Source organism: Abrus precatorius, unplaced genomic scaffold (genome assembly GCF_003935025.1).
Source record: "Abrus precatorius isolate BTA unplaced genomic scaffold, Abrus_2018 Scaffold10, whole genome shotgun sequence".
Classification (NCBI taxonomy): domain Eukaryota; kingdom Viridiplantae; phylum Streptophyta; class Magnoliopsida; order Fabales; family Fabaceae; genus Abrus; species Abrus precatorius.
Genome location: NW_020874292.1, coordinates 6527449 through 6552772, shown reverse-complemented (window position 1 = coordinate 6552772; position 25324 = coordinate 6527449). Strand labels below are relative to the sequence as shown.

The following is a 25324-nucleotide window of genomic DNA, read 5'->3' as shown; positions in this document are numbered from 1 at the left end:
AGAGAAAACTGTAAATGAGATCATATAATTGAACAATTCAATAATCCAAAACAACTCATTAGTGATATTTCAAGCGTGTGAAATACTTTCCATAAAATTGAACAATTCTAACGAGTTTTATTAACAATCAGATCATTAATTGCAATTTTATATTTTCATTTCAAGACCTACACTCATAGAAGAGGAATTAAATTAAGAGAGAATATTTTATCCTAATAAATTAAATTTCCTTTGAATAGAAGAGGAATTCAAAATAAAGATCTAACAATATTAATTTTCTTATAAATACCAAGAAGGACAAAATGAGACTACATAAGATAATTTGGGATACTAATAATACTAGGGTGAGTTAAGGTCACTACCACCAAATGCAAGAGTATTAGGCTTCTAATTATTTAATTTCTTCTTAATTTTATATATCAAAGTAGAATGTCTGTTTTTAGTAATCATATTATAGAAAATATGAGTTCCTAAATAAGAATTCAAAACATTAAAAAATTTAATAACAATCTTTTAGCTGATAATACGCTTAAATTTAAAATTAAGATTACTGAAAAAATTACAAATTAATCTTTATAATCAAATTTTTAACCAGAAGCTTCCAAAGGTTGTAACACAAATTGAATTATTTTAATTTGATTCAAAGATACTTCAGTAATTAAAATGATATCATCAACATAAAATAAATTAAATAATTCAGGTCCCTCTTACCGACACAAACTGGCTTCCAGTTACGTGAATTTATTTTATGTTAAATGCAATAAGCTAACTTTCCTGTATAGATAGCAAAAACATAAGGGGATAAATAGTCATCGTAGCTGTACCTTTAGAAGGCAAAACTTGCTCTAAAAGTTCACTATTTTCGTTAATACACACGGAGGAAGGAAAAAATAAGAAAAGACCAAATCTGCAAAGCATTCACCGAATCCAACCCTTTCAATAGAATTTTTAATAAAGTTCCAATTGATTTTGTCGTACGACTTTCCTTGATCAAACTTAATTTATTTTAAATTATAAAGTTTCAGATGCTTTTATTTTTTTGATTAACTAAAATTTAATACACTTCATTAGTTGCCACGTTGAAATTTCGTTTAGCCTGATTGATAATTTTATGACAGTCATTGACAACTAGAGACCAAAGCAAAGATGATTTTTGGTATAAAGATAAATCTATAAACTTTTTTCATATATAAACTAAATTAAAAAACAATGTTAAGTATAGAAACGAAAATATATTTAAACATAAAATAATTATATACACATCATTGTAATTATTGCAATTATATATTCACTCGCTGTTAAATTTAACAAACTCTGCACATTCAAATTATTTGTATACTAATCATTGCTATATTAAAAGAGGAAAATTCTTCATTGAAGACATTGTTTTATATATATATATATATATCAGTGATGTTATTTTTGTTTACAAATAACATCGCAGAACTTTTAAATATTAACGTCACTCTTAATATTAACTATATTACTAATAATTTTAGTCAAAAGTAGCATGTGCTAGACATAAATAAACTTAAAACAAGAGAAAAAGAAATTAAAAATATAAATATAGCTTACAGTGCCTTTTTTTCATATTTTATTAACTCTAATACATAAATACATTTATTTTAAATTAAAAATCAAAGCTGTATATGTAACATTCAACTTGTATTAATTATAAACCATAAATCATACATGACATATACAACTTTTACTTTTAAATTTTCAAATATATAAATTGTATATAATATGTAGAACTTACTACTTTATTAAAAAAGAAAAAACAACAAGTAAATCGTACATGAAATCATTAAGTAAAGAATTTTAAAAATACATCACACCCATAACTCAAGAATGAAATTACACTAGTAACGTAAAAAGGTTTTCCATGTACCATCAGTGCAAGAAATTCAGCCATATATCGCTCGTGGTTCTTCAGTAAAGTATATAAGTAATTATTCTATAAAAGAACCCAGAGCCTAATGACAGTGTTATCTATTACATCACATCACTTTATTCCATCTCTAACCCTGCTGCAAACCTGTCATCTCAAGTTCCATACAAGTAGCATTTTCAGACTAAGAGCTCTCTTTCTCATACACTTCACTGGCATATTTCCAATTAATAACTTTCCAAATATTCTTCAGATAGTCTGGTCTAACATTCTTGTACTGCAACAAGAAAAATAAAAGCATACATCAGAAAATCTTTTAAAAACTGATGCAAATAAAAACTGATGTTTTATTTTCTTTCTAATCGCCAAATAATAGCACGATATGAGTTTCAACATCATTAAGTGACGACAAATGATACAAATTTATTTCCAATGTTTGTGTACTCTTTAGGAACAGACAAAAATTGCTGAAAATGAAGTCTCATCCTCATTATCTGCAATCGTGATAAATTCTTTACAACAAAGGGAAGGTGAAGCACAATTGAATGTACGATTTCTAAAAGAACACAACTGATTTAAGAAGACTTACAAGAAAGTACATGCAAGTGTTGATGCATGCACGTATGTGTGGTTTTTTATCCCAGACAGTGGGGATAGAGAGAAAGAGGAAATCTTAATTAAATTCCAACTCATAACCAACATAGAGGAATAAAAATGAATATTCTATTGTAAGTTGTAACTATCATTGACCTAAATTCTTAAAATAATAATAAACTTAAGTGAGCTCTTGATTTGCTTTTTTTATCAAGTAAGCTGTCAAAGAAATGTAACCATTCCAACTAAAAGTAAAAAATAAAAATATTTACGAACATTCCCCTCATTTCATTATTTAAAACTAATGGAATTAAAATAAATATACTGAACCTAATTCAATTTCAAAAGCTAGTTGGGAGGGCAGGGAAAGGGATAAAAGGGGGATGATTCAAATCTTATAAAAAGTATTTTGTCAGTATTAGAACATCTTAACACAACCTCCTCATGCTTAAAAACTAGACATCTTAAGCATAACGTTCGCAGGACTAAACATATATGAGTCGCCCAACATCCTAACTTGACTGATATCATATTAGAAATGAACCAAGTCCAATTCAACTCCAAAAGCTAACTCAAAGAAAGGGACGATTGTCCAATTCTTCCAGAGTATCTTGGCTATATTGTATTTTTTTTAGTCAATATAAGACATCTTAATATGAAGTTAATCATGAAGTTGTGAAACTTTGGAGGAATATATGTGATAGAATACCAAATATGAGTAATGTGGATCATGAGGTAGGACAAGAAGTGTCAGCTGGTGGGCTCTATTCATGGGAAGCCCAAAATATGGAAAATCTGTACACGTAAGAAAAAGAAGTGTGTTGGGGGTGAGAGTTTGTTACATGTTGCTGAGCTGGCCAATTGGTTGTACCATACAATATGCTTTTAGGAAGAGAGAGGGGGGGGGGGGAGAGGGGAGTGATAAGAATTGCTTTTTGGTTATTGTTGGACAGAGTATTTTTAGTTTTTAAAAAGAGAAAACTCTTTTAAAAATTGGAAACAAACATGCTCTTAAATTCTCTGAGGAGCCTTGGCTCTGGTTTCTGCTTAATAAGAGCTCTGACTAAACCATCTTTGGTTTCATCATAACACTATCTCCTTTTATATCATTCTATTCCTATCAATATGGCATCACTTCCTCCTTGTCTCCAATATTAGTTTGGGTTAATAGTTAATAAGAAGATCTATTTCACATTTTGATTCACTAGAACCACTCAGGAATATCAATTATCAAGATGGAAATAATCATAAAAGCTCTAGAAACATGTTTGAAGGTCAAATTTCAGCACAAAGAAAGTTAGTAACTATTTTGTTCAAAAAAAAAATTCTATATTTCTGAAGTGTTTCAATACTGAATTAAAAAACAATTCAACTTTATTTTAGTCAAACACATTTTGTTTGAAATTTGTATTTGAAAACCAATGACTGAAAACTTGCAACCATCCCAAAGAAGCCAACATTTCTCGTTAGTCATAATCACAATACTTGGAAAAAAACTGCTTTCAAATAATGTCAACCACACTATCAGTAGTGGATCACCAAGTTCAAAATTTTACCTGTAAGTAGTATGCATGCTCCCAAACATCAATTCCAAGCAATGGAACCAAATTTGGTCCCTTAGTAACCAGTGGGTCCTGCAAATAAAACGTTCTAACATTACATCTGAAAATTAACAAACCAGAAACAAATTTTCACAGAGCATCCGTTATCCTGAACAAGGAAAGAGGAACAACTGTTAAAATCTTCTCTTCTCTCCAGTTTCCACTATAACAATCTTTCTATATCCTGAACGCCACTAACATTTGTAAAAGGAAGGGTTAATTATATATTTTGTCCCAACAATGTCACTCAATTTTAAAGTGGTCCCTGCGTTTTTTAAATTTGGAATTGAGTCCCGGTGATAATAAAAATTTGTAATCAAGTCTGTAAATTTTAATCACTATAACTTCATTAAAGCTGAACAGATATTGCTAAAACTTCTCTTACCAGATCTAGAAAAATAGAGAGGAACACATGCCAAATAGCTTCTGCACCCTTCAACTATAAGTTAGCCATGGATTCAGTGGCAGAGGTTAAATAGAGCTAGAGAGAAAATGTTCATCTGAGATCTGTTGGTGTTCTGGTGGTTAGCTCTAGACAAAAATTATTAAATAGTGTAGCGGGTAAAGAGCCACATCAGAAAAGCATATAAGAAAAGACAGATAGAACCAAGACTTTAGAGAGACAAATCAGGTAAAACTAATAAGGTGGCAGCAGGTCCTCGTGCGGTGAGAGCTGATGTAAAAAAAAGAAAGAAAAATGAGAGAACTAGAGAGATCACTCCATCTCAGCAATGAGCCTGACTGAAAATGAACATACGAGACTGCAGAAAACAAAAACGGTGGCAGGACAAATAAACACGGTTTCCATACTCAGATACAAATAGTTTGATATGCATACATCACATTCTATCCACCAGACAAGATGTTTTCTAAAGGGGAAATAAGAATTTTGGTAGTAGGTAAGGACTTGACTATAAATTTAATAAAATGTATGTAAGGACCCAATTCCAAATAAGAAAAAAGTATAGCAACCAATTTTAATAAGTGAGTGAAGCTATAGAGACTACATATATTTATACCTTTAAATAAGCTCAGAGCCTCAAAAGTCAAACACAGTTTGCAGAGCCATGTTACAATAATAACACATTGTTTAGAGCATTATCTATTCTTTAAGATATCAAAGATTAAATTAAAAAAGTCAGCAGAAGGAACATGTACTTGAGTGCTGAATCTCGTTGTGTTAATGTAATGAATATAGACTATTTGTAATAGCAATAAACCGTCAAAGAATCTTGAATGGTGTTACAAAATATACAACAGAAATACAAACGGGTAGAATTGAAGGCCAAACCAAAAACAAGGAGACTATTTTCATTCGCTAAATTTTTTTCATGTGCTATAGTTGATCTACTGATCTACACAGTCTCTTGGGATCATGTGAAAAAGAGGAGCATTGGAGGTGGAAGGGGAAGGGGTAGTTTACCTGGTTGCCAGTAGTTTCAACCACAAGCCTCTTCAACTCTTTGTCCAGACCAAGCCACTGGCAAAGCATTACAAATTAAGTAAAAGGAAACAAGGCATTTCAAATAACAACTGAAACATTAACCTCTAATGATTTGCAAGGGTAGAAGATAAGCCAGGAATTTCAGAATCTGCACAACTTACCACCCATCCAGACCCCTGTAGCGCTGCACCTTCAGCATTAACTTTTTGTATTAATGCTTCTAAAGAACCAAAATGTGTGTCAATGGCCCATCCCAGGGAACCCTTGGGTGGTTCACCACCTCCTTCCTGCACGAGAGGCAAAGTATTAGGTAAAAGAACCACCGAAGACAAAACACTTCCTATAAAACAAGATCAAGATACAAACTTACACGAACAGGAGCCAGATTTTTCCAGAAAATAGAATGGTTGATATGACCTGCAGTGAATGATACTCAGTTATACATGAGCTAAATTAAGCAACATAAAAAATCATAGAAAATATATCCTTGCTCCGTCTCTGAAAATCTCGTTTCATTCATTTTAAAATCAGGCTTAGTTTAAGTATCCACGATTACAAAACAATGATGCAACCCACCGTTGAACAAAGTATCCGTGCATCAGTGCATCAGTACCTGACATATAATCCTTCGCTTCACTAATCACTACCAAATTCACAGAAAAGTGTAAAGCAAATTCCATATCCCCTACTTCTCTTTAATATCTCATTTATCATCAACAAAGGTCACCACAAAATCCATCCACAATTACCAATTCACGAATCGATTTAATTCCAACCAACAAATAACGCAGTTACCCTAATTTACCATCTAATTAACCAAAAAGTAAATCGAGAAAAAATAAAGAGAGACCTCCGCCATTGAACTTGATGGCACTCTGGAGCTTAACGATGGAAGAGGAATCGGCCTTGGCGATGGCATCATGAAGCTGCTCAAGAGCCTTGTTGTAATTGGTGATGTAAGTCTGATGGTGCTTCTGGTGGTGCAGCTGCATGATTTCGCCACTTATGGCTGGCTCCAGGGCGCCGTAGTCGTAATCGAGATCGGGAAGCGTGTAGACATGCAAGCCGCGGGAATGAGTTGCTGAAGCTGCGGCTACGGCAACTCCGATTGGCTTTGCGTCATTGCGGAGCACGGAGGCTAGGGTTTTTCTGCTCAATAGGGCTCGCACGGCCATTGCTAAAGACAACGGAGACCCTTCTGTTACTGCACCAGTGTGGAGGATTCCGAGCCGCTCCAACAGAGGTGAGTGGGTTTATAAAAGAAATAATATATTATAATAATAATAATTTGTTTTTAGTTATATATTTCAAATAAAAAAAATGGTGGTTTAATTACACAGTTTTTATAACTAGTTTTGAGAAAAATGATTTTGAATTGAATAAACTTATATGAGTTTACACGCGTGAACAAGAGAGCGTTACAGCAGATATGTCACGAGTTAAGCAGGTAAATAATATATAATTAATCTTATGTCCATTTGTGCTGGACAGGAATAAAACTAGTAAAGGAGTAAATACATACAAAATTTAAAACAAGTTAATTGTCACTTTTAATCCCAGTTATGTTCACTACCAGTGTGACAACAGGATTTCAATTCAAGCGTAAAAAATTTCTATTGTGGTCCCCTCTCCTCAACACCTTATCATCACTTGAAAAATCTGTACTGCATTTATTTTATTAAAAAATGTACTAACTTAACATGTTAATGTCAATCAATCGCTAATTATACATAACGACAGATATTTTAGAAGAATTTTATTATATCTCCTAAAACATCATATTTTATTATTTTTCAACAGTTTGTTTTTATTTTATTTTATTTGAATTTTCAAAATAGATACATTCAATATGTTTATAAAAAGTATTTTAACATTTAAATTTAATAATAGAGAAAACTATTGAAATTAATTATAAGAAGGATTTATGCTGTTCATTTATTTTAAAGGAGGGACTAATTTAAAATAGTTAATAAAAAATAATTAAAACTGATTGCAATTTCATTTTAGTATTTTGGTTAAAACTACTACACACTTTATAAAAGCTTACATGGTATGTGGTTAAAAACACCTTAAAGAACCTATAATCATAAATTTAATATAAAAGTTACAACTAATATGTTTGAATCAACGTTAAATATATTCAAATGCAAATTTATTTTAATATTAAAAGCTATAACTTTCACATTAAAATATGATATAATGTTGTTTTATCGAGTTTTCAATCATTCATTAATAATGTTAAAATAAACATAATTTCATAACAAAATATAAATTTTTTTGTCGTGAACTTATAAGCATCTCCTCTAGCCCAATATGTGATTCTAAACACATCATATTCAGTGGGGAGCCCTAAAAGGGTGGTGCCCACAAAAGGGTCCAACACAACCCAAAGCAGAACAGTAACGATCCAGTAATTAGGCCGAAAAGAATCGACCGAATAATCTGCTAACCTAAATCATCGTCCGAAAAAAACAAAAGAACCTAACTCAATCCGCACGCTCAAAATTGTTGGTATAGGAATACAATCAGGACAGACTTGAAACAGAGACGAGAGAAACTCAGAAAACAAGAGAAAAATAATTACAGGTAAATGTTTGTTTAAATGTTATTCATGGCAAGAAAAAGTTTGAATATCTATATAAAATTATAATTGTAACAAGATGTGAAAACACCACCAGGAAATGTATGCTACTAAAAGCCATATTTGTAGGCCAATAAAATTACGACATGACCATGAACTAGTTCCTCTCCCTAATACTGCTGGTTGGCAAACGATTCTTAAAATACTATATTAATGCTATTTAGAAAAACCACTTGAAACTTGCGTTTGGCAGCACTTCCTAATTCCATATGGATTATGGGTGTTAACCCTCCATAAGGACTATAACTGTTCTTAACAATAATTTAACAAAGCCCATAAATATACTAGTCTTTGCTTTTGCTCCATACAGGGGACTTCTGCCCAACAGTATCACCCACTCCTGCACCTCCATTTTCTACATTAATCAGAGGATCAGATTCACCTTCTCTTGCCTGGAAAAATTTTGAAGAAAAAGGGTCACAGAATGTTCTTGTAGTAAATGGTCGTGACAATGCAAAGCCAGAAAGAAAGCCAGTTAAAAACAAACCTGGGATGTTTGTGCTGCAGTTTCAACAGCTTTTTGCTGATTCTCAATAGTGCAATAGTAAGAATATAGAATCATCCCGAGCATGGCTATCAAAATACCCAGTATGTTTCTCCAGCTAAATGGGTCATGGAGTAAGATATAACCAAATGCCAATACAAGGCATGTCTTCAGGTGTCCAAGAACCTGATAGGTGACTGGAGATGTCTTTCCAATAACAAGGAAGGTACTAAAATTGACAGAGATGGAAATAAGGCAGGAAAGAACTATGAAAACCTGCAATGCAGAAACAAACAATTGAGAACACAATAAAAGAGAGAGAGAGAGTTGGAACTTGGAAGACTATTTAACTCTTACCGTCACTTGTGTTGTATACTTGAAAGCAAATACATTTTGGTTGGTCAAAAGTTTATCCAGGTATGGACCAGAGATTAACAGAGTTGCTGCTTGATATGGACATGATTGATACAGAAGCTGTGTGGAAGAAACCTTGTACTTCTTCTGGATAGTATTTGTCATCTAAAAGCCACTAATTAAGGACAAGACATCCAGAGAAAAAATTGATAGCCCAATATAAAAAATCAGACAAACATCTTTGTAAAGCTTTCAAGGGCAATATAAGGTAATATTTTCTTCTAATTATGTTCAACTAACATGAATGACACTCTAGATAAAGAAAATGGACTTGTGTGAAGGCAAGCAGAGAAAGAGAGAAAGAGAGAGAGAGAAAGTGGCTCCAGGCCAAAAATGGGGGTCTGCATGTAAAGCCTTGAACATTTTAAACGAAAACCTAAGAAGATACAAAGTTGGGAATATGATTAGTTCTTCAGCCAGCTCATGTACCTCAGAGAAGAAAATAAATGTTTCAAGTTTTCTTTTCTGATATAGTTAGCAGCATAATATCTTCAAGAACCATTTTTTGTATGGTTAACAACAGTGCATATAAAATATGCCAGTACCACAGTGGAAATCTATCACAAAATTCATCTCACAGTATTGCTAAATATTTTAGGCGCTAATACAATTGGAAATTAATTTAAGGATACAATCTGAGCAACACAAGTTGTAATCACTGCTAGAAAAGATAAGAAAGAGCCCAGAGCATTGAGCTGCAAATCCGTGACAGTTGCAATCCCAACACCCAGAAGGAGGGTAGTAAGGGAAATTTGAATTCTCTTACTGCAGTAACAATGAAAAGAGAACAATTAATTTTATTTCTGGAAAAAGTACTGAAGGCAGCTATGCTCAGAAATGAGCATTGCAAATAGACACAATGCTGCTTCAAATGAGCATGAAAATTAGAAACAAATGATACTTCAGGTCAAAACAACATGAGAGAGAGATGATAAATCAAGAACAAAAGGAAAAAAAATGGTAGGTAAATGAATAAATCCTTTCGTTAAACATTACATACATTTTTATAAGATATTTCAAGTATATATTGACAATCAATCATAAAACCATAGTATTGGTTGGAAGCCAAATGGAACCTGAACTTCTTCCCAAGAAAAATGGTCTCCAAAAGTACAGTACAAGGAATGATTGCCAGCTTAGTCATCTGAAAAGAAATATCATAGAGAAGTTCAGAGGCAAGGATGATCAAATAACACATGAGAAAAACAGAAACCATAACAAACAACCATACTTGATAAAAGCCAACAGAATTGAACCCCAGGCTCAAATTTAAAAGTCCAATTGAGATCCCATTTAGAATCCCAAACCCCATTACGGCTTTCTGCTCAAAAGGTTTGTGCTCAAAGAATCTCATTCTGAGTGCCACATGAAGGGAACAAAAAGTGACAAGCAGATGCCAGCTCGTCAAAGTTGTTGCTGCATACCAAAGGACAAATTTAAAAAACTTGAAAGTTTCAGACAATAAACTGAATGTAAACAGGGAATCTCAAATTTGTATACAACATGGAAATAACCAAAATCATCATCATTCTCCACATTTCTGAGGTGATAAATTTACCTTCTCATGGATAGGACAGATAGTTGGCAAACAAAAAATCATATAAAGTTAAGAGATGTCTAATGTTTAGGGCTAGGCACACCCAAAAATTGATCAATAATTGCATTCTTAATGAGGCAACTTATCCGTTATTCACACTACCAAGTGACAATGTAGATTTAGAAAGAGCAACAAGGAAAATGAAATCATTAACTTCGTAACGGCTAGCGAATAAGACAACAATTGATACTTCCAAAGAGGCAATATTAATTTAGAAAAAGAAGGGATAACAACAGATTATGTCACATTCACACGAACAGTATCTAGAAACTAAATTCCAAACATAAAGGGAAACAATAAATCGTGAAATTTGGCAAATCCAATCTCCAATTAATACATCTAGATTTGAGATCATGGTTGATTCAATTGGTAGAAATTCATAGTTAACCAAGGGTGAAAATGAAGTACATTTCCATTTCCACCTTCTCATGTTTATGTTCAAACAAGCAAGTATAACATAGCTTTCATTCCAAAATTTCCACCTAAATAACCATGCACACCCTAGGTTAGTACTTAGCCTAGACCACTAGTACAATACAGCATAACGGATAGCAGCAAGTAAAATAGATCAACTTCCAAGTTCCAACAAAAAGACACAACAGGAAGGGAAGGGTTAATCTTCAATTCTTACGGCAAGAATAAAATCACAGAAACACAAGGCTTGTTAAGGTTAATAGATATGAAATGAAAGAGATGCAATACAGATAAATAGCCAAAAAGAAATGAATGAATTTGCAACAATCTAACGGGGGAAGTTACCAAAAATGAAATGCAGTGAGCTCATCAACGCCTTATTGCAAATTACAATCGACACAGATGAGACCACAGAAAGAGTCAACGCGCCCACCGTCCCCAACTGAAAACGTTCTCCCTCACCCATCTTTGTCTTTGCTCCAAAAACTGAAAAACCACAACAAAACAAATCAGAACAAAAGAATAAGCACTCCCAATTTTCAAAAGGGTATCAAACAACAGGCGAATCACAAGAACAATACACTGAACAGCAGAATTGGCCAAACCCAGAAAACAAAATAACAACTTTACCCTCCCACTAGCCGACAGCAGAAAAAAGGGAGAAAAATAATGAGAATTGAGTAAAAGGGGTTTGTGATTCGGGAGAAAAAGGCTAAGATTTAGATCGAAGCAACGGTTTAGGGTAGGAAGAGAGTGAGTGGTGGTGGTGGCTGGTCAGGTAAGCACGATGAAGAAGGAGAGCATCAATTGGGCACGGTGTTATTAATGTTCCCAAAAACCGTGGTGTGTGTTGGGAATGGGAATAGCATTGCGATGCAGAAGCTGAAGGCTTCGTCAAGATCAATTATTATTTATGAGTACGCGCTTGCACAGCACATCTACTGGTGACTGAGGAAGCAATGGACAATTAGTAATCAAACAAAATTAAATTAATTAATGGAAAATGGGGTTTGGTAATTTCGCATAATTATAATTATTGACCTTCCAAAAAATAAAAATGCCTTCAGTTCCGTCAGCATTACCGAACGCGATTTTGTTTCTGAGTTTTCAGTGTCCTAACTCCTACAGACTAATAATTTTATTATTATATAATATTTTTTATTAGAATTTATAATATTTAATCGTGTCAATGCCTTAAATTAAATATATTAAATATAAATTATTGTCATGTTTAATGTTACGTAAATTTTAAAAATCAATAATAAAAATACTTAGTATTGAATAAAAATTTAAAATAAATATATTTTAAAAAATTTTAATACAGTTTAACATAATTTTTAATAAAAAAAATTAATTTTTTTATGAATATTAATTAATAAAACTCCAATAAAAAATAATCTTTTGTAAAAAAGGTATTACATGTCATTAATAAAAAAAACTTTATACTATAGTTTTAATTAATGCTATTAAGACATCTGATTGTATGACTTTTCTTATAAAATAAATATTAGTAATTATTAAGACTCCCAGAATATTGAAGCACACTTAATTAATTAATGAACGTTTTCCATTGTTTTGTTTTTCAATGAATTTAGACAATAAAAAATTAATTAAAATATAATGATATTTTTTATAGCATGATTATTATATTAGTAAAAATTATTAATTTTTATATAGTTAATTTTAAAATTATAGTTATAATATAAAAAACATACATTAATAACATATCAAAATTAAATTTTAATAAAATATATTTAGATAAATATATTGAAAAGTGCTGATGGTGATAATATTTCTCATACTTTGAAAAATATCTTCACTCCAATTGAAGAAAGTTTCTCAAATAACATTAAAGATACATTGTGATGTTTTTCTTGTTAGTAATAAATATTAAATACATGTTCTCAGTATTAAATGTATTGCTACCATTTAATAATTTGTATTAAATATTAATGAATTGCTTTTGCATTCAATAACTTTTTATTATATATTACGAGAACTGCTATAATAATGCTTTGAATTAGTATAATGAATTTTCACTTAATACTAGTAGACATCTATAAAATATTTAATGTCGCTGGAACATTTTTAATGATTTATCAAAGAAATAAACTAAAAGAATATAAATCTATTTTTTTATAATCGGATTATTTTAATTATTTTTTAGCTGTGCTCAACTTAAGATGTCATTTTCTACGTGAGCCATTTTTGATCTGATCTGACATTACTAGATAAGAGAAATATTAGAATACATAAATTACAAAATATAGTTAACATTTTATTTGTATTATAACTGTTTTATTTTTACACATATTACTTCCTTTATTTCATTTTTTTAATGTTATAAACATAGATTAAATTTTATTAATCTTTATATACTATTTTTGTTTCTACTTATTTAAATGAGAGCATTTTCGGCCTAATATGATGAAACTTGAAAACACTAAATTTGAACTAGTTTAACCCAACCGAATTTCTAAATATTTTTTTTTTTAATTTTAGTATAGAAATTAACTTTTTTTAAAGTAAAATGTGAAAAAAGCAGCTTATTTTTAAATAATTTAAATTAAAATATTTTATAAACACAACTAATTTTAGACGAGCGGTGACTAGGTTCTTTTTCATTTATTTTAAAGGATCCAAATCAGTATGAATGAAATGTAAAAGAAAAATATTAATAAAATATTATTTTTAACATTTTTTAGTTATTAATAAAAAATATTAAAATTAGGCAAGTCTCACCATTAATTTAATTATTTTTACTTTTATCTTAATTTAACTATTTATTTTATATTTTCATTATTTTTATAAACTTTAATTAATAATTAAAAAATATGTTGATAACAATATTGTCTAAAAACTTTTGATAGAAAATTATTTTTCAATCATACAATCCTCCCACTGGATGATATTGTGCTCATGTTCAGAGAGTGTAGAGAGAAAAATAATTTTAAGTGTATTTGGATGAGATATTTTAAGTGAGTAAATATTTTTTTGAAAGGATTTATAATTTTATATTGACAATTTCATGGGTAAAATTTGTTGTTTAGATATTTAATTTTAAAAATTGAGAAATTTTAGTGAAACTTTTTAATAGACTAAAATTAAAGAATTTTTAATCCTAATAAGAGTGGAAATTTGAAATTATTTTTTTATTTATAGTGTGTTTCATTTATATTTTTATTTAATTATGGTTAATTTAATAAATTAAATTTAATATTTTAATTATTTTTGTTAAATATAATGATTATTTTATTTTTTAAAAATATAAGTTAATTACTTTATCTAAACAAAAAGCATTAAGCACATCCACATCCACATCCACATCCAATAGTATATCACAAGTGCACTAATCAACAAAGTTACTCAAATTCATATATAAACTATAAACTTTTTTTAAAATAGATATCATCCCTTAACTTCTGAAATAATTCTTATTAGATATTTGCTTTGAAAAACACAAGTGACTGAGTGTACCTATCAGCAAAGTGGTTAAGTAAAAAGTATGTGCTGTAAAACTTTTTACTACCAATTTAGTTCATCAAATAGTTCTCAAGTAAAAAGTAAGTGATTATATGTATTAGTTCTTTAGTTTTTAATCTTGTCTCATTGGTCCTATATAACAAGCTGAAAAATTATAATTTTTGGTTACATGACATGTAAGATGCTATAACAATGTTGTTTTACATATGGTTAAAGAATAATTTAATCATTTTTTGTCACTGTCTCTTGTTGTCATCTTTGACATTCCTAGCCATCATTGTCACTTCTTGCTCCCTGTCTTTGATTACCCCACCTCTTACATCACTGGTTGCCCCAAACTCCCCTTTCTCCTCGCAAATGCAGGTATGTTAACAAATGCAAGGGTACATCACATTTTAGATTGAGATAAGCAGTCTAATAATGATTTCAACAAAGTGAACGGTAGTGGATGGGTTTACGTCCAAGGAAGAAGGAGACTCACTGCAGATTATAACTGGTTTGCGTGTGTTCTATTCGTGATGGGTGTGGACGAATATCTGCGTTCAGTTTATGGTGAAGGGGTATTGAGTTTGCAATATCTATAGTGTGGCCGATGATGAAGGTAGGATCATGGTGGTTCAAGGTTGGGCTAGCAAGTTTGGTCTACAATTTGTGAGCTCTAAGCAAGTCTTAATGGTGGTTGAAGAGGAAGACAGAAACAAAGAGAGGTGGTAGGGGTAACTGGGAAAGTCGTGAGTGAGGAAGGAAACATCAAACATTACAGTAGTGGCGATGGTGAAAATCAATCATTTTTTTCCCTAACTTTATATTAAATAATATCGCTTTAGCATTTTAAATGTTATTTAATATAACATGTCAGTAAAAGTTAAATACATTCTTTAATGTAAAAAGAACTTAACTACGCAATAAACTATTATTTAAAGACTAATAAGAAAATTTTAAAAAATAAAAAATTAATATACACGATCGTTATTATCTAAAGAATTAATTTACGAATTTATTCTATTTTTGTCATTAGACATTTTAATTTATTGCAAAATTGACAAACAAAGCCCATAATTTTTATGTGAGATTGTGCCTAAGAATTTATAACTTGTTTAGATGCTGAATTATAAGGGTTGATATGCTTACTCGGTAGGTTGTAAAGAAGCAAGCTAATTTATTTTATTTTATTTTTTGGATTTACTTGTGAGGTAAAACTTTTTTAACATTAAATTAATACAAAAAATTTAATTTTAATCTCATGCACTACATCCATCCTATATTTCTCTTTGTTTTGAATCATTGCTCATACACATTATTTTCATCTTTTTTGTCTCTCACTCTCACTTTTCTCAACGACCCACCATTTGAAATAAATATATAGGTCAAAACTTTCATAACCCGCAATTTATGCATGCTGAGTACATTCCACAAGTATATAGGTCAAAACTACCATTTTTCACTTTTTTTCTTGTTCTTTTAATGCTCACCTCAATCAAGCATACTCCTATCACAGTAGAATTTTTCTTGTTAGATGTGACCAGAAGAAAAATTATTGTTTTATGAAAATCGTTGGGAGAATTGTGATAACAACGTATTCTAGCTGAAGATCTCAAATCTCACTCTTCATAGACATGGATTTGTTTGGAAGAGCTTATGAACACTCTCACAAGTTGTTTTCAACTTATTTCAATAAATTTCTTCAAATAGCTTATAAAAAAAGTTATTTTCACATTATCTCAATAAATTTAATTGTTAAATTTATTACATTAGTTATTGTTTCAAAAAGAACATATTGATCAAATAAGCATTTATCTAAATGCACTCATAAAATAATGCGGGTTTTAAATTCTATATCTCCTCTTCCAATCCCCAATCCTATTTCCCTATAAAATACAAACGGCTAAGAGTGAAGTGCGTAGATTTTTCTTAGTTGACAGCATCTTATTGAGGAAGTGAGATTGAAAATAGAGGATTGAAATCCTAAAATGTGTTCCAATATTGCAATCAAGATTTGCCATTAGATGTTTATATGCTTATTCAAGGAAGCAAAATTGGAATATTTATATATATATATGTGAAATGATGTAAAAAATATCCAGCAAGTATTTGCTAAAACTGAGCCATATTTGGTTGGCCAATAACTTTGACATGACATGTAATTCTCCCCCCCCCCCCCCTCTCCCCCACTAATATTGTTGGTTGGCTATCAACGCACGCAAAACTAAACTAAAAGTACTGAGTGAGACAATTCACACCTGTAAATATTTGAGAATTAAGTCTGAACAACTTTCTAATCAAGGGTATAATTCCTCTATAGGCCTATATACTTCAATGTTGATTTTGAAAAGCTAATCCATAGAGTTAGTCTTTTTCTTTGCTCCAGACAGCAGGCCTTTTGCTAAAGACTGTACTTCCATTTTCCACATTCATGAGAGTATCAGATTCAGCTTCTCTTGCCTGGAAACAACGGGGAAAACAATTACTCACAAAGTAGCTCCTTGTAGTACAAGATCAAGATAAAAAAAAAACACGAGATGCAAAATGACACATAAATAAAACAAACCTGTGATGCTTGCACAGCTCCTTCGGCTGCTTTTTGCTGATTCTCAAGAGCGCAACAGTAGGAATATAGAATCATCCCAACCATGGCTACCAAAATCCCCAGTATGTTCCTCCAGCTGAAAGGGTCATGGACAATAATATATCCAAAAGCCAATACAAGGCATGTCTTCAGATGTCCAAGAACTTGATAGGTAACTGGAGATGTCTTTCCAATTACAAGAAATGTACTAAAATTTACAGCAATAGAGATCAGGCATGAAAGAACAATGGCAAGCTGCAATACAGAAAATAGAAGATGAAAATACATTAATAAAAAAAAAGAGTGATTGCAAAAGTAACCACATAAGTTTTTTTATATCTCACCGTCACTTGTGTTGTGTACTTGAAAGCAAAAACATTTAGGTTGGTCAGAAGTTTATCCAAATATGGTCCAGAGATTAACAAGGTAGCTGCTTGATACGGACATGATTGATACAGAAGCTGGGTAGAAGAAACCTTGAACTTTTTCTGGATGGTATTTGTCATCTGAAAGGGACTAATTAAGATCTTAACAAGACAGAAACACACAAATGGTCTACTAGCCAGATAATAAATAGGGTCATCATTCTCGAACTGTCATGCGCAACAGAAGGATATACTTCTGTTAAGTCAAGTTCAAATGAAATGAATGATAAAGCGCAGAGGCACTGGGTAAAACCAGAGACGACGCATGTACACACTTGCAGATTTATACATATAAAGTCTATGAAAATAGGAGCTACATTAACTCGGGGAAGAAATTTATCTTGTCACATGCCAAATGCAAATTTAGATGACAATTTTTTTGTCGTGTAGTTACCGGTTTAATTGTCATGAAGAAAAACTTTATAAGGCTAAGAATATGCATTTGTATCACCATTTTTTCCAAATAGTTAGCAGCACAATTATCATGAAAAACAGTTTTAAAACGGTAAGAATATATGCATATTCACTAAAGCACAGCATGTTCTTTTACTTGATTTGTGGAAAAAACATTCCATAACTACATTAAAAATTGAGCAGCAAACAAAAGTGGAACTTGAACATTCTTTTAAGGATACAATCTGAGCAACGCATGTTGTAATCACTGCTAGCAAAGATAAGAAAGAGCCCAAAGCATTGAGCTGCAAATCAGTAACCGTTGCAATTCCGACACCCAAAAGGAGGACAGCAAGGGAAAATTGTATTCTTTTACTGCAATGACAGCCACACCAGAACAGTTAATACAGTTCAAAACTATTGCAATTGCTAAGGCTACTTCAAATGGCACAAAAAACAATTAACAGAAATCCAGAATACTGGATAACGATAGAGTTCAGGTCAAAACAACAAGCCACATAGATGCCTTGACATTTGTAGGTCAAAACATCAACAACCTGACATTTTGACAATCACATGATGACTTAAAATATGTTAGAAATCACACTGAATGAAATTAATAGCTTAAACCGAAACAAAGAGGGAGGAAAAAAGAAAAGGTTGGCACACAAAACAATTCTTTAACGGAACTTACTATAAAACAACTGAGACGTATATTAAGAAATCAATTATAAAATTAGAAATGCCATAATGATGATAAGAAGCTGAACGGGACCTGAATTTCTTCCCAAGAAAAAGGATCTCCAACAAAATAGTACATGGAATGATTGCCAGCTTAGTCATCTGAATGCAAATGTTAAAGCTTGTTCAGAAAACCTTGAAAAGCTGCTTAAACAAAAGAAATAAAAAGATCACACACCAAAGAAAAAAAAAATCACCTGATAGAAGCCAACAGAATTGAAGCCCAGGCTCAAATTTAAAAGTCCAATTGAAGTTCCATTTAGAATTCCAAATCCCACCACAGCTTTCTGCTCAAAAGGTTTGTGCTCAAAAAATCTCATTTTTAGTGCCACATGAAGAGAACAAAATGTTACAAGAAGATGCCAGCTTGTCAAAGTCGTAGCTGCATGGGAATCCAGTGATACGTATATAGTCACAAGTCATACACAAAAGCACATAAATAGAAGGAACACAGTCGCAATAGTCACCAAAAGAAAGCATATAAGTAAGTTGACATTTGTGAACCGTATCAATTTGCATACAGACTTAGATGTAGTCCCTTAAGTATTTCCTGTGCTATTTTCTAATTAAAATTAGAATTTCACTTTAGTAATCAGCATACAAAAGGTCGGTATTAAAGGTAAATACTTACTTTTCAGAAATTCTAATTTTGAATAGAAAACCACACAAAAACACATATGATACGTTATCTAAGTTTTGTCCTTTGCAAAGAGCAATACCTTCATGAACTTACCAAAAATGAAATGCAGTGAGCTCATCAACGCCTTATTACAAATCACAATCGACACTGATGACACCACGGACAGACTCAATGCGCCAAGAGTTCCCAGCTGAAATTTTTCTCCCTCTCCCATCTTTTCCTTTATTAATCTCTTAACAAATCCCAAATAATAAAAATAAAATTACATATATTCAAATAATAATAATAATAATAAAAAAAAAACAAGACGAAGACATTGAAGCAAACAACGCCAAAGGATGCACTTTAGCACAAACCCAATAAACAAAATAACAACTTTACTAAAAAAGCACATTGAGAAAACTCACATAAGGGAGATACGATTCCAAGAGTGAAACTAAATGGCTATGATATCCAGCGAACTGTGAGAAAAGCTCTTGGATCCGATTAGCTTAGACACGTCACGATTCTGCGTCATGAAAGTTTATGAATGAGAAAGAAGAAACTCAGCGACTAGCACAGAAGCTCTTCAAATGAAATGGAATGAAAATGAAAATGAAAAAATGAAAAAAAAAAAAAAAAAACCGGGAAAGGGTAATTGGAGGAGGGTGGCATTGATCGTGGTCAGGTAAAAAGAAGGGTCTCTCTCGGTAAAGTGAAAATGCAGATGAATTGGTGGGTACTTGTTGTTGCAGTTGCAGGAGAAAGAAGGAGTGAAATGCATAATTAAGGTCTAAAAGAGGCAATTAATGAAGAACATTAATGAGGTTTGAAACTTTACTAAAATACTATTGGTTCTGCAACGCTCATTTTTTTGTGTTTTCTTTATTTTTACCTCAAAAACGACGGTGATGCACCTTTTTTGATGCTGCTTTGCGTTAAAGTGGCACAAGACAATATTATTTATTGTCTATGGCGTACAATGTCATTTATTATTTATGTGAATGCCTTAAATTCGAGTCAATTAATTTAAGAAGAATATTAATAAATGTTCTTAAAATATTTATTGAAAATATTAAATTACTTTTTCATTTTAAATTGATTTACTTTTAATTTTTTTAAAAGAATTAACGAAAACGATGAATGTTTTAATTAATGAAATGATTTTATTAAATGTTTATTATTTATTCTTCTTAATTATCGGAAAAATACTTTAGAAAGTAATTAAAAATTATTATATTTGTTTAAAATGAAATTAAAAATATCATTTTGTTAAAATTTTAAAACGTTACTTAATATACAAACAATATTGAACTAAAACATTGCTTGATGTAAAATTAAAAGAGTAGGAAAAAGTGATGTCAATATAACTAGTTGTAATTTTTAAAATGATTTTATTATATATTATAAAAATAATTATATTTTTAGTTTTTGTGTCATAAATTATGTATGATTTTAATATTTATTATTTTAATGTTTATAAATTCAATTATTTAAATTAAATTCTTTATTCTTATATCTCATTTAATAATTAATAAAATATTATAAAAATTAGTCATATTATATACATATATATAATATGTTTAAATAAAATACAATGAAACCTTTTTGTATTTATTTGATTATTTTATATTCTTTTGCTTTGTAAAATTATATAAATTAATCATATACTTTGATATTATTTATAAGAAAAAATATTTAATTTATCAAAATTATTTAAAAAATTTATATGCCATAAATTTGAATTATATTTTAAAAATATTTACAATATTAAATAATTAATTTAATATATTATATATTAAATAAATGAATATGTTATAGTTAAAACTTCATTAATATATATTTAATAATAAATAAAAATATAAAAAATTAATAGTCAATATATTTTAAAAAATAATATTTATTTGTTATAGTTAAGATGAAAAACATTAATATCTCATTAATAGTTTTAATTATGGTCTAGTATTTTTTAATTATTATATAAAATATTGGAGAAAATTTTTAATTTAATAATTTTAAATTATAAAAATTAAATATAAGCAATTAAAAATATAAATACCAAAATTATACATGAGTCAATAAAAGTGTAATTAATATTTTTAAAAATTATTTAATTTCATTAATTACAGGTCTTACACATTAATTAGCAAGTTTTTTTAAGAAACATATTTTTTCATTAGATGTCTGTGAACTATTATTCTCTTTGGTTTCAAAGTGATTGACGTTTACAATTTTTTCACCAAAAAAAATATAAATGCTTAATTAAAAGAATAATTTTATTAAGTTATTATTATTTTTTCATCTATTGAAAGGTTGACTCACAATACTTAAAAACCATTTCATTCACTGTTTATTTATGGCAGAATTAGAATAAAAAAAATATTTTATTGAAGTCTTAAAACGTCACATAATATGTAAATTTCTTCATTGTGCTAAAATGAGACTTAATTTAAAAATGAAAGAAGCAGTCAAAGGTTCATTTTCTGCTGAACACAACCATGAGAAGAGATGAAATAAAAAAACAGTTAATATTGTGATATGTAAAAAAAAAATTAATAAAAATACTAAATTGAATAAATCACTAAAAAAAACTAAAGAATCGATCATATCATTAATCCAAATAAATAAATAGTTTAAAGTTGATTAAAATTGACGTTAAAATATTATGTTGTTTTATTAAATATTTTATACAATGTTATTTACATATAAATAATTATTATTTAATATCTTATTTTAATTTTTAACTTATACAATATGCAATATAATTTAAATTTAAGTTTTATAATTTATATTTACTTATTGTCTTATTTGTTATAAAATAAAACTATGTATATAATTGTCACTAATTCTACAAAAATGTGATAAATGTATTATCTTATATTGCTATTAATTAATTATCTTTATTGACTTCATTTTTTAAATTGTGTTTAAGTATATAAAAATGATAAAAAAAATCTTAAAATTTATTATTATATTTCATGTATAAAAATATAATAAATATTTAATTTAAATTAAAATGTATTATAAATAATTATTAAATTCAACATTGTTAGTAGATCTCGTATTATGGTCTATCATAACATCATAAGTATGCTGTGTCTAATTTTTATTCAATATTATTATTTATTATTAATAAATATTTATTAAATTATAAAATATTATTATAAAATCATAATTTTTATAATTTTTAATAATTTTTATTAATAAAAAATATTTTAAATAATGTATTATTAGACTAATCTCGGCCCACCCTTACTCTTAATAATATTTTTTAAAATATAGTTTTTTATTTTATTTCATTTTAATAATTAATATCGTAATCAAATTATTATTTTTTATAATGCTGCAAATATTTTAAAATTTCAAATGTGTACTGTAGTTAAAATAAACTTATAAATAGAATCAAGCAGAATAACTCTCAGCTGTCCAATAGTTTTATTTAGTTTAAGACAAATTTTAATAATCATTTTATTGTATCATTAATAATATTAAATATTTTTTTTATGTTAAACATGTATTTAATAAAAAATTTAAGACTGGCCTTATAGAAATACATATTATTTTTTTATACAAATTAATTTTTAAAAAATATAAAATATTTATTAATAACATAAATTGAAAAAGTTTGGGAATATGAAAGATAGAAAATATAAATTAAAGATGAAATAAATGAAATTTTTTGAAAAAATAGAAACAATTAATTAATCAAAATTAATAAAAAATGCCATGTAGCATTTTTAGTCATTCTTAAAAATGTTGCATGACACTCTTTGAATAGTTTTTTTTAAGAGAAAAAGTAAAAAAACAAAAAAAAAAATTTAAATATGAGTAATCTTAATTTTTAGTTGGCAAATTTACACATGTATTATCTTTACGCATAGTATATTTGATGGTAATTTGTTAGTTTTTTTTCTTAATCACTATTTTATATTCTAAATAACATTAGCATACTTGTGAAAAGGTAAAAAAATTATATTATTAAAAATGTCAATAAACTTATAAGTTCTTTAAGTCAATTTCTATTCTTATTTTTAATAGAAGCACTAAACTTAACTCTTTAGACTTGTTTGGAAGTTTGAAGGGGAGAGAGAAAAAGGGTTTGAAAGGGACATGAGGAGAAAGGGAAGATATTAAACTCTTCTTTTATTTTGATATTTAATATTGGGAGAAGATGGTAATAAGAAATTTTATTATAATTATATTGTTATATTTTATATTTTTTTATTTATATTGTTTAAAATAAAAAATTCATATTTTTTTAAAAAAATTAATATTTTTATTTTTATAATTTTAAAAAATTAATATTAAAAAAGGTTAGGATCCTAATCTTGAGTACAAGAAAGTGAAAGAGAAAAATATTCAAAAAACTCTCAAATTGATGAACTAAAAAAATGAGTGTTAAACACACATTAGAAGTTTAGAAAACTTCCCCAAACTCCTCTCTTAAATAATAACTCTCAAATAATGATTAATTTATCATTTCCCTGCCCTCTTAAACACAACTCACAAACATAGTTTTATAGATTATTCTAAGTATTCTTAACATTAAAGATAAATTCAAATTTCTAATTAGTCTCTTAATGAACGAGCGTTCCAAGCAAGTTTAAGATGACTACATTTGCTCACATGAATAAAGTTGGTTGATAAGGTTCATAACCTGAAGTATAATTTATAAATTAATTTTTTTTTAATAATACAATCAACATTTCTCTATATCCATTGTAATGTAACTAATAATAAGGAAGGATTAATTTTGTGATGAGTCATAATTCATCTGCTCATATCAAAAGAAATTGCAAATCCTTTAATTTATAAACTTGCACAAACCCTTATTTTCTTAACTAATAGACCGTCTCTAATACAATAAAAAATATTTTTAGTGTAAATGTGACATTTCAAGCAAATGGGTAAAGTCATCAAATGCTTATGATGTCTTAAGTAATTTATGGGAAAGACATCAAAATAAATAAATCAAACTAAGAATTTCATTTATTTTGCACAAAAAGCCAAATCTACCCCCAACTAATGTATTAATACATAGTTTTTGAACTTATCTCTTATAATATTTAGATTTTTTGATTATTTTCTAAGAGTGAGACCCTCGATTTTTATTATAATCTAATAAATTATTTTTCTTTACATATTTTTCTACAAAAAATTGAACCTAGAGATTGTCTTTTTTATTTATTATATCTCAAACTCTTTTATCCAATAATTCTCATTAGCTTTCTTCATTGTTTTTAGATCAAACCACTATCTTAGGTTATATGAGTGATTGTGTCCTAATTCACTAAGTTAATTTTTTTTCTATCCTTATTGTTTTAAAAAAATAACATACAAACTTATTAACTAAGTAACAAATAAATTAAAGTAACCAATACAATTGTATATGTTATGTTGAGATTGCTACAATAAATAACTTACTTAAAGTTAAATATTTCGCTTTATTTTGAAAAATTTCTCTACAACTACTTTTATTTATAATAATTTTGTTTTAGTGTATATTATACTATATTGATGGATAATAAAAAAAATTACATTTTTATAACTGAATACATAATTTAAGCTATAAATTATAACAAAATCATGATTTTATTCTATTTTTTAATTTTTTTTTATTATCTTGATTCTACACTCTCACGGACACCTTAGCCTTCCTCAAAATTTGTTTATATCATAACTCAACCATATACAAGAATAATATACAAATAAATAGTAAATAAATTAACAAATCACTAAAAAAAATGTTTTTGAATATTAATTTAAAATAAAATAAATAAAAATTTATTAACTTTTTAAAAATTAAAATTTTATTTAAGTTCTATTTGAATGAAAGATGAGATAGAGAATAAATAAATAAATAAATAAGAGAACAAAAAATAAAATGAAAAATATTTAAATAATTTTAAATAAGAAAAAATAAAAAATAATCGAATTGTATATAATATTTAAAAAGACTAATTTAAAAAAAACAGAAGACATATAAAAAAGAAAATAAAATAAATTATGTGAGATTA

At 28.8% G+C, this 25324-nt stretch overlaps 2 protein-coding genes across 8 annotated transcripts; both read right to left on the bottom strand.

Annotated features, from left to right (window-relative positions):
- Nucleotides 1-1744: 1744 nt before the first annotated feature.
- LOC113863586 (superoxide dismutase [Mn], mitochondrial) lies at nt 1745-6803 on the bottom strand. The gene is made up of 6 exons (XM_027497223.1): nt 6381-6803; nt 5901-5947; nt 5692-5817; nt 5510-5566; nt 4042-4119; nt 1745-2168 (listed from the first exon to the last, which is right to left on the bottom strand). The coding sequence occupies exons 1-6, from the start codon at nt 6703-6705 to the stop codon at nt 2076-2078; spliced, it is 726 nt and encodes a 241-aa protein (XP_027353024.1). The 5' UTR covers nt 6706-6803; the 3' UTR covers nt 1745-2075.
- Nucleotides 6804-8114: 1311 nt separating this feature from the next.
- On the bottom strand, nt 8115-20119 carry LOC113865361 (UDP-xylose transporter 3-like). 7 transcript variants are annotated; one of them, XM_027499869.1, is made up of 9 exons: nt 19953-20119; nt 19747-19836; nt 19422-19560; nt 18886-19070; nt 18723-18790; nt 18190-18322; nt 17474-17635; nt 17112-17384; nt 8115-8563 (listed from the first exon to the last, which is right to left on the bottom strand). In XM_027499869.1, exons 3-9 carry the CDS (start codon nt 19540-19542, stop codon nt 8456-8458), a joined length of 1050 nt encoding a protein of 349 aa, XP_027355670.1. In that variant the 5' UTR covers nt 19543-19560; nt 19747-19836; nt 19953-20119; the 3' UTR covers nt 8115-8455. The 7 variants fall into 7 exon arrangements, with proteins under 7 accessions (XP_027355670.1, XP_027355678.1, XP_027355654.1 ...); XM_027499885.1 differs by lacking the exon at nt 8115-8563 and adding an exon at nt 16735-17005; XM_027499877.1 differs by lacking the exon at nt 19953-20119 and having other exon boundaries at nt 19747-19882.
- Nucleotides 20120-25324: the final 5205 nt, after the last annotated feature.

Bases quoted from the DNA above. Each gene is read 5' to 3' on its own strand.
- LOC113863586 (XM_027497223.1), bottom strand. From the start codon at position 6,705: ATGGCCGTGCGAGCCCTATTGAGCAGAAAAACCCTAGCCTCCGTGCTC. The intron at 5,818-5,900 runs GTAAGTTTGTAT...CCTCTCGTGCAG, and splicing joins AAAATCTGGCTCCTGTTCGT to GAAGGAGGTGGTGAACCACC. The intron at 5,567-5,691 runs GTAAGTTGTGCA...ATGCTTTGCCAG, and splicing joins TACAGGGGTCTGGATGGGTG to TGGCTTGGTCTGGACAAAGA.
- LOC113865361 (XM_027499869.1), bottom strand. From the start codon at position 19,542: ATGGGAGAGGGAGAAAAATTTCAGCTGGGAACTCTTGGCGCATTGAGT. The intron at 18,323-18,722 runs GTCCCGTTCAGC...CTGTCATTGCAG, and splicing joins TTTCTTGGGAAGAAATTCAG to TAAAAGAATACAATTTTCCC. The intron at 17,636-18,189 runs GTATCCTTAAAA...AGTCCCTTTCAG, and splicing joins CAACATGCGTTGCTCAGATT to ATGACAAATACCATCCAGAA.